The sequence below is a fragment of the Sinocyclocheilus rhinocerous genome, unplaced genomic scaffold (genome assembly GCF_001515625.1).
Source record: "Sinocyclocheilus rhinocerous isolate Xijiao unplaced genomic scaffold, SAMN03320098_v1.1 scaffold751, whole genome shotgun sequence".
In the NCBI taxonomy this organism is placed as follows: Eukaryota; Metazoa; Chordata; class Actinopteri; order Cypriniformes; family Cyprinidae; genus Sinocyclocheilus; species Sinocyclocheilus rhinocerous.
In genome coordinates, this window is record NW_015657293.1 from 323813 (window position 1) to 333229 (window position 9417).

General features: G+C 34.7%; 2 protein-coding genes across 2 annotated transcripts; both read right to left on the reverse strand.

Moving 5' to 3' along the window:
- Nucleotides 1-5148: 5148 nt before the first annotated feature.
- LOC107720895 (urokinase plasminogen activator surface receptor-like) lies at nt 5149-6129 on the reverse strand. The gene is made up of 3 exons (XM_016528725.1): nt 5926-6129; nt 5602-5712; nt 5149-5480 (listed from the first exon to the last, which is right to left on the reverse strand). The coding sequence occupies exons 1-3, from the start codon at nt 5996-5998 to the stop codon at nt 5287-5289; spliced, it is 378 nt and encodes a 125-aa protein (XP_016384211.1). The 5' UTR covers nt 5999-6129; the 3' UTR covers nt 5149-5286.
- A 202-nt stretch (nt 6130-6331) lies between these two features.
- On the reverse strand, nt 6332-7720 carry LOC107720894 (prostate stem cell antigen-like). Its single transcript, XM_016528724.1, has 5 exons — nt 7626-7720; nt 7409-7528; nt 6971-7102; nt 6647-6757; nt 6332-6525 (listed from the first exon to the last, which is right to left on the reverse strand). The coding sequence occupies exons 1-5, from the start codon at nt 7672-7674 to the stop codon at nt 6332-6334; spliced, it is 606 nt and encodes a 201-aa protein (XP_016384210.1). The 5' UTR covers nt 7675-7720.
- Between the last annotated feature and the right edge of the window lie 1697 nt (nt 7721-9417).

A 9417-nucleotide genomic window follows, 5' to 3' on the forward strand; every position in this document is an offset into this window, starting at 1 on the left:
GTGGGCTTGAGAACGGCGCCGGCCGGCGGATTCGACGAAGGAGCGTCCGGTGGGCTTGTGGCAACCACATGTGACGACCCCGGGCTGGACTCCGCTTCGTCCACGGTGAAAGCCGATCCGGCGATCCGCAGTGCAAAGTTGATATAATTCCTTAAAAGCGATATTGTCCTTTTTTGGAAGGCCATACAAAGTAGTTTCGCTTTCACTACAAAACACACAGTGCCTTCACGACATGGCGGCAACAACAACAACAATACTACAGCGAGAATAAAAGTTACGCCTTCTTTCTTTGCGTGAACATTTGGCCAGTGTTATGCAAATCTTTGCTCACTGCTGAACGGTCCAGTATCTGTTTGTGATCTACCTTCTTGGTGCTGAAAATTAAACTTGCAGACCTCAGGTGTATCTCAAGTGCCCGTTACTTAAACCTCTCAATTTTATCCCTTTAGAAAAGATTATGATCGTTTCCTAAATGTTACATATCATGTAATTTTTGTTTAAAACAGAAAGAAATGCGGAAGTGGAAGATGAAGAGGAAATTGTGAGACAAGTTAGGAAGAAGATAATGCCCAACAAACGGCAGTTCGATCATCAGAAGAACAAGAAGAGGAAGAACAAAAAGGAGTCTCAAACTAAAGGGTCAAGAGATACAAACACAGTGAAACCTGTGAGATGCAACAGCATGGAGCGTCTTTCACCCACGTGTGAGTATTGCATTAGATTATCTCTCACTGATGAGAAATTACAAAAAAGTGAGCATTTTTCCATTATCATAACACCAATCTTTTCAATGAGGAAAAGTTGATTTAAACCTGCTATACGACATCCACATATACTGATGGTTTTTCTCTCTCACTGATATTTCAGTGTCTGGTGATCAAGCTGTAGAGTCTCATTCTAGTGAATCAGAGAAGGTCCAGGATGAGGTGACTTTACATTACATTACAGACAGTTGTAATATACTGAATGATCATGATATTCAAGAATGTATTTTAGCGCTGACTAATATTTGTGAATGAAAATTCATGCTGTTTCAGAGAACACCAGGACCTTAAACTCCAGAATGCGATGGGAATGGTTCATTCACCATCCTGGAGAACTTTCCTCAGCTGTCCAGGATCTTCAGACCGTCCTCCATGGCTGCACATTTGGAGCTGCATTTGTGTTCCTCTAGCAAACATACTGCACATTTGAATTATGTTATGTTTATATATTAAATATTTATATATATAATAGAAATTATATGAATAAAAATATACATGTATTTGCATGTAAATATTTTCAAAATATATACTGTATGCGTTTGTATTTATATAAATATACACAGCACACACACATACAAAAACTTTTATTTTATTTTGTAATTCAGCTTATGAAGTCTAGGATGACCTGACATCTTAAATGTTTGTGTATGATTTAATATTTAGCATAAAATGACCAAGATTTTAAAGATTTCTAGGCTTTGACTTGGTTTATAAAAGTTATACAACCTCTTTTTAAAGTACTGGTTTGTTTCATACAACATTGCATTAGTATGTGATATACTATATTAACTGGCATCTATCTATCTAGTGAAGGGTGTGGAGTGTTTTGACTCAAAATGGCAAGTAGCCTTTTAGTATCAATACTATCTATCAGTATCAATATTTTAGTATCTATATAATAGCCACTCTCTGGAAAATATAAAGCAACATGAACAAGCTCCAGAACATCAGGGGTTAGGTGAATTCAGCTAATCTGCACAATTTCTTTATGGAGAAAGTTGATTTTTATTTATGTAATCACATCTACTGTCATGTTTTAATTAAATTAAGGGAATATTTATTTAGTTGCACTGTAAAATAAGAACACCCAAGTACCCTGATACCATACTCTCTGAACTCTTTTGCTACTAATTTCAGATTACAAATGCTGTAGGTACTGGCATGCACAAGATAAGGATTGCAAACAGTCACACTCTCCCTCACAATTTCACCCATCATCTTGCATTTTATGAGAAAAATAAACTGTTTTTATACTCTCTTTCTTTTATAAAATGCAATACATCCATTTTCATCGCTAATATCTTCAACCATAGGCTATGCATCTCAGCAACCCTAAAAAAAAAAAAACAGAAAAAAGGGTGGAAATCTTCAAGCAGCTCCCAAGAAAGAGTTTCTTGCCAGAATGGTTAATAGTTGAATTGACCTCTGTTTTTACGTTTTATATTGTGCATTTCTTTCAGGTGATAAAATTACAATTATAATACAGTTATAGCAACTATACTTTAACAAATATAGTGTTATACCAACTATATTTTATCGTCGTCTCACCGAAAACTAGTATTAATGCCTGGTGTAAAAACAAAAAGGTCTAAAACGGCTTCTTAGAGTTGAAGATAGTATTTATGTTGCCACCAGCGTCAAAATAAATTGAATGTATGCATGAATTCAATTTATTGAGTATGAAGTCTAAACACGTTCTCTGAGCATTACAATTACACTAAATAATATTTTTCTGTTTAAGATTACAGTGTTCTGGACTTTATACTGACATTTATCAATGTAGAGTCATGCACAAGCAAATGCCTCTTATTTTATTTATTTTTTATTAATGCCAAAACACTTAATAACAAGCATGTAACCACAACAACCTCAAAAACAATAGAGGACAAAATACTAAAAAATAATACAAGATAGAAAGTAAAAAATAAATAAGTAGATAAATAAACGAATAAATAAAACTAAGAACAAACAAATAAATAACATAAACCAGAGGGGGGAAATTATACAAGGTTAAACACTGAAAGCAATTTTTGACTTTTGAATGATTTTTTGTTTTTTATGCCCATCAAAGATAAAACGTAAGAATTATAGTCAACCAGGAAAATTGACAGTACTGGGTTCTTACCCAAAAATTTACACTTGTGAATAAAAAATTTGCCAAGTATAATAAAAAGATTAACAATATATTGAATCCAAAAGTTAGAGTTATAATAAAAGAAAATAATATCAAAAGTGTTAAATGCCTCTTATTAGCAGGCTTATTTGTTTCCTGTGTGATTCATGGTCATGTGATCTCTGTTATTTGTAGAATAAAACTGCTTTTGCTACGCCACTGATTGGAGTCTATCACATTTTAAGCTTTCAAAAGTACTGTGGATGTTGAACTTTTGTAAGTGAAAAAGGTAAGTGGGTAGTCATTTATTTCAACTTTAAATTCACTGTTTCCACACCTTTTTTGTGCTGTGTATCCTGACAGTCCCATCAAAAAATGTTCAAGTTCCCTTTCATGTGTTTTGTTGAACTCATACTCAATATAATATAACATCATTGTTATTGTTATTATTAAAGGTCATTATTACAATTATTCACTTTTAAGCTAAAACCAGTCAATAAGGCGGGTGGTAAACAAAAGTCAAGCTAAGCTCTGTTCTCTGTAGAGAGTGTTTCAATAATTCTGTCCACTAGATTGGGCTACTAGCTTGTATTTTATTCTGAAAACTTCAGCTGCTGACATGAGGGTGCGTTGTAGGCAAATCTCGTCAAATTCTGTTTTACGTTCATACTTCATTATGAGTTCTTAATAAACAAAGCTGGTCACCCACAATACTCATTTCCAATGCACTGCTAAAAGGCCAAAGTCATACAGGCTCTGTTTGTTTTCTTGTGATGGTCGTGTTGATTGCTGGCCACCATGAAGATGCAGTCAACTTTGTATTCAATAAAACAGATTTTGCTACACTATAAACTTCTATAAACTCACATTATTCTGCATGTCATTTAGCATTTTTTATTAGTGTTATTAAAGTGGCCATTGTTACAATTATTATCAACATTTTCTTTTGAGCTGGGGACAATCATGCATTTTCTGAGGAAAAAATGTAATAAATTTATGAGATAGCCACAGAAATACAATTACACACTGAAACCTGTTTAAGTTTCCCCTGATCAGGAATCATTGCTCGATTACATATTCAGCTCATCTTTTTTTTCTCTGACAAAGAAAGAGTCAAACAGACTTGATTGTATAGACAATGGACTTATAAAAAGTATAGTGTTTAACCCTAATATTAGTAGTTTCAGATCATCTGCTCAAACATTCTGCAGCTGATGCAAGAAAAGCAGGTATGTTTGTGTCTTGGCCATAAACAGAAACAAGATCTTGTGAAAATAATAGCTAAAGCGAAAAAGGAAGTTCTAAGGTCAATTGTAAAAGCAAACTAAATGCCACAATCTCAAAAGATTACATTAAAATGTCATTCTATTGCCCTATATTATAAAACCAAAAACTGTAACGTAAAAAAAATAATGATTTATTATATGCTTAAATCATTTATTGATCTCCTTGTTCTCTGTATAGGCCTGCCATTGGAAACATTATAGCCGGCTTTCCACAAGAAGCATTTTTTTTATTTTTTTTAATCAGACAAGCTTTATCTGTAGCTGTCATTAATTTTCCAAACATTTAAGCCATAAAAGTTTTGCCAAAATGCGGTAGCCTATGCATTTACATAGGCCTACTCTGAATTATTTTTTACATTTAACATTTACTACTATACCCCGTGTGATATTTTTTACCACCCACCTGCCTAAAATGTTTAAATTTCTTAATTATACTTTTATATTCAAGCTGTCTATAGAGATATTTCTAATGTCTGTGAGGCAAGTCTATACGCTGAGTTTCAGTTCATTTTTGGGACCCGCTCCAGTTCATGGAGACCGAGACGGCAGAAAGCGCATGTCTTCTTTGTTTTCCGAAACACAACGATTTATTGATAATTGACTAACCGACTAATAAAATTTTTGTCGACTCTTCTCCTTGACTAATTAGGGGGCAGCTACATAAAATATACTGAGTGAAAAATATTGACAAATGTATTTGCAAAATATTACTTCTCAACATAGGCCTATATATCAAATTTTTTTCCTTATTGCCTTCATGATCTGTAATTGAACAGGATTCCTTTTAGTGGGAATGCAGATATTGTTATATAAACAAACCTCAGGAAAACTAAAGAGTTTGTCTTGTTTGAATAATTAAATAATTATCACATATGCTTATTCTGAACATAATGATAATTACATTTTTTATTTTAAGAATTAAAACAATAAAAAAACATTTTTGTAGTAATTATTTATTACCTTTTTACAGCATGACGGACTGTTTTAATTGTAGTGTTTTAATTCATAAAATGTCACGGCAAAAAAATCATAGAAACACACCAAAGATGCACAGTACAGAGAAAGTACAAGCTCTATATTCAGTACAGTGTGTCTCAGTGTAGAACGTGAAGAGCTGCTGGATTCAGTGCAGCAGCAGGATGAAGGAGAGCAGAGAACTGCAGAGGAACAGGAAGCTCTGAGTGATGCTCTTAGCGCTGTTACACAGATTCCCCTCACAACATGAGGCTCCCTGAACATCTCTAACCGAAGTTTCAGCATCACAGATAGATTTAGAGACACAGCCTTTTACAACTGTTGACTGGCCACCGATAGTCCCTGATGAAAAGAAAGAAAAGAGAGGTTAGTCTAAGTTGGAAACTGGTAAATGTGATCTGTATGTGATCTCAAACATCAGAGAGATAAAAATAATGACTTTTTTTCTTTTCCAGATTCTCACCTGTTGCTTTAAAGCAGCGGTCTTCACTCCCTGAACAGCTCAAAATGTTTGAGCAGCTCTTCTCATCACAATAGTAACAAGTCTTTCCATTGGGGGCGCTAGTGCTGGGATCTACAGGAGGAAAACATGCATTGTTTTATCTTCTGTGCAAAATATAGCATGTAATGAAATAACACTCTGTTAGCTGCTCCAATCAATCAATTCACAACTGGCAAGCTGCACTCTATATGGTATAATTTGTATTTCCTGATCTCCTTTGGAAGTAAAATGAGTGTTGACCTTAAAGATACATTTTTTTTGCATATGGTCAGTAAAGCATGATACCTGGAGCGTCTTGGACGTTACACCGGTCTGTGTTACAGCACGCTAAAGATGTCTTTGCAATGCCGATGTTCATGAATCCACTTACACAGTCAGCAGCACAGTCTTTAAGCTGCACTTTAGCACCGATGTCACCTAAAACATGAATGGTTCAGGAAAGACCAGTTCAACACATTATTTTGAAAGAAAATATATTTATAAACATTAAAATGTAGCATTTTCTCATTTGATTCAATTTGATTCAATCAATCTGAATACTAATTGTATAAAAAACTGAGAGAAACAGAAATATAAATAGAATATTCTGTGATTACAATCACAATTTCTGTGAGGAAAACAGTACAGAGAAAGTACAAGCTCTATATTCAGTACAGTGTGTCTCAGTGTAGAACGTGAAGAGCTGCTGGATTCAGTGCAGCAGCAGGATGAAGGAGAGCAGAGAACAGCAGAGGAACAGGAAGCTCTGAGTGATGCTCTTAGCGCTGTTACACAGATTCCCCTCACAGCATGAGGCTCCCTGAACATCTCTAACCGAAGTTTCAGCATCACAGATAGATTTAGAGACACAGCCTTTTACAACTGTTGACTGGCCACCGATAGTCCCTGATGAAAAGAAAGAAAAGAGAGGTTAGTCTAAGTTGGAAACTGGTAAATGTGATCTGTATGTGATCTCAAACATCAGAGAGATAAAAATAATGACTTTTTTTCTTTTCCAGATTCTCACCTGTTGCTTTAAAGCAGCGGTCTTCACTCCCTGAACAGCTCAAAATGTTTGAGCAGCTCTTCTCATCACAATAGTAACAAGTCTTTCCATTGGGGGCGCTAGTGCTGGGATCTACAGGAGGAAAACATGCATTGTTTTATCTTCTGTGCAAAATATAGCATGTAATGAAATAACACTCTGTTAGCTGCTCCAATCAATCAATTCACAACTGGCAAGCTGCACTCTATATGGTATAATTTGTATTTCCTGATCTCCTTTGGAAGTAAAATGAGTGTTGACCTTAAAGATACATTTTTTTTGCATATGGTCAGTAAAGCATGATACCTGGAGCGTCTTGGACGTTACACCGGTCTGTGTTACAGCACGCTAAAGATGTCTTTGCAATGCCGATGTTCATGAATCCACTTACACAGTCAGCAGCACAGTCTTTAAGCTGCACTTTAGCACCGATGTCACCTAAAACATGAATGGTTCAGGAAAGACCAGTTCAACACATTATTTTGAAAGAAAATATATTTATAAACATTAAAATGTAGCATTTTCTCATTTGATTCAATTTGATTCAATCAATCTGAATACTAATTGTATAAAAAACTGAGAGAAACAGAAATATAAATAGAATATTCTGTGATTACAATCACAATTTCTGTGAGGAAATCAGCAGTTCTGTGAGAAGTTACATTTCCAGTGAAGCAGCACCAGTAAAAACACCAGCATCTTTATCAGTTATCAGAGAATTTCAATCCATCATTTTGGACTTACCAACTTTTACCGCTGTTTTTGTACTCATGCACTTGGAAAATCCATTGGGACATGTTTTTACATTTTGATTCGCACAAGAACCCGTCAGACCCGTGCACTCATAACAGCTGAGAGAGTGTCCTTTAGTAAGATTACAGAGAGAGAGAGACAGTGAGAGAGAAACTCTATTATCTGTATTTGCACTCAATAACATTATAAACACTATTTGTCTTTGTACCTGCAGTGAAAAGGACGAACAGAAGAAAAACTGAGATTTGCAGATCCATCTTTGAGCAGGAGGTGAATGAATTGACGTGCCTGTTTCAGTGCTCATTTTATAGCTTTTCAAAGGGGAGGGTCTTTATGAGAAAATGAAAGGTTAAAGTAGACATTACTAGAAAATGAAACTTTAGCTTACATCATTTACTTGCCAGTTAATTATACAGGGAGGTTTACGGATTAAACCAACCATCTCACCAAATCTTAAAGTGAGTTTGTCCATAAACTGAAAGCCATGGGTTCAATGTTGTTTGGGCCCCATTATTCTTTAAAGAATCTTTTTATGTTCTGCAGAAGAAAATCATACATACTTTGTTAAATTATTTAGGTATTACCTACATTTCGTTGGTGAGTATGGAATGTTATTGAAAAACCAGGTCAATATTAGTTTCTATGACCTTTTCACTTAAATACATGGCATTGTAACAATGAGCTAAACGTTAAAGGATTACAATAGATGCAGTTCATTAGCATGATCTTCACCCGCACACACTGGTCTTTCCTGTTTCTTACGCTCCTAAATATTTGATAAGATCTCCTATATTGATTTAAGTAAAGTTTGACGTCTACATTAGTCTCATTATATCTTCCTTGACTGCAAACATAACAGCAGATTTTGTGAATCCAGCACCAGAAATACACGGATGATATGTGACATTACCACCAGATCTTAAAAGTCACTCGTGTGATCCTCGAGGAGGTTTGAACCACTGCTAGATCCACGTTTTTATGTCTGTTCTTCTGTCACATTCGGGGAGTATTTGCTACACAGTTTTATTAAATGAAAACAAAACCCACACTGGAACACAGGAGTGCAGCAAGCCAAACCTTATAACAAGAAGAACTGACAAAGAACTGAACCAAACACAGCAACATAAATACTAACTGAGCGAGGAAACAAGGAACAGATGAGACTAAACAAAGAATCAATGAGTAACTATAGAAACCGGTACTAAACACGGGTAAGAAGAAATACAGATGATACTGTATATGGCAATTTCTTTTTCTATAATTAATTATTTTCAGCCCTGTTGCACCCTGTATGTAAGTCAGTCATGCTGCAGTCAAACCAATTAAAAAACTTATATTAACAAGCTTATCTATTCATTTTGGATGAAAAAGCTCCCAGACTCAAGGAAATGTTCCGTATCACGTTTAAACTCACATTGTCCATGTTCGTTAAAACTTTTGCAATGCAAATATGAACATGTAAATGTGTATTGTTAGGGAGAACATTCATGATGTTTCTTGTAAGTCATTTAAATATTGTAGATCTAATAATTTTTCAACATTTATGTTATCTTGTTAAATAAATCTGCACGCAAAAGACAAAAATACAAGTTGTATGGTCTGTTGTGCAAATGTCAGTTGGAATGTATGTTTTTGAAGTATGCACATTTATGCATTAAATTACAGATACAAAATAACCTTTATGTGTTTGTGAATTGTATTGTATAAGCATACAATATAAACATATTGTGGATTTATAATGCATACATTTGTAGGAGCTCTTAGTATTTGTGGATTGGATTCATGCTGTGTGAGAGGATGCACACAGTGGCATGAGTGGTCTTCTGAAATATTATAAATGAATGTTTACATGTTTTATAAACATGTTTATATTAAAACAGCCCAGGTTTTCACTGTGGAAGAACTTGGAAAAACAAAGTGTATGTTTGTACTACTATCCTTTTATGTTCATTACTGACTCGTTTCAAGAAGCAGTTTAAACCATTATTTAAGCAAATTAA

Coding starts and splice junctions, on each gene's coding strand:
- LOC107720895 (XM_016528725.1), bottom strand. CDS start 5,998: ATGAACATCGGCATTGCAAAGACATCTTTAGCGTGCTGTAACACAGAC. Junction 5,713..5,925: donor TAACGTCCAAGACGCTCCAG/GTATCATGCTTT, acceptor TTCCTCCTGTAG/ATCCCAGCACTAGCGCCCCC. Junction 5,481..5,601: donor CCGCTGCTTTAAAGCAACAG/GTGAGAATCTGG, acceptor TCTTTTCATCAG/GGACTATCGGTGGCCAGTCA.
- LOC107720894 (XM_016528724.1), bottom strand. CDS start 7,674: ATGGATCTGCAAATCTCAGTTTTTCTTCTGTTCGTCCTTTTCACTGCA. Junction 7,529..7,625: donor GTTCGTCCTTTTCACTGCAG/GTACAAAGACAA, acceptor ATCTTACTAAAG/GACACTCTCTCAGCTGTTAT. Junction 7,103..7,408: donor AAAAACAGCGGTAAAAGTTG/GTAAGTCCAAAA, acceptor TTCATGTTTTAG/GTGACATCGGTGCTAAAGTG.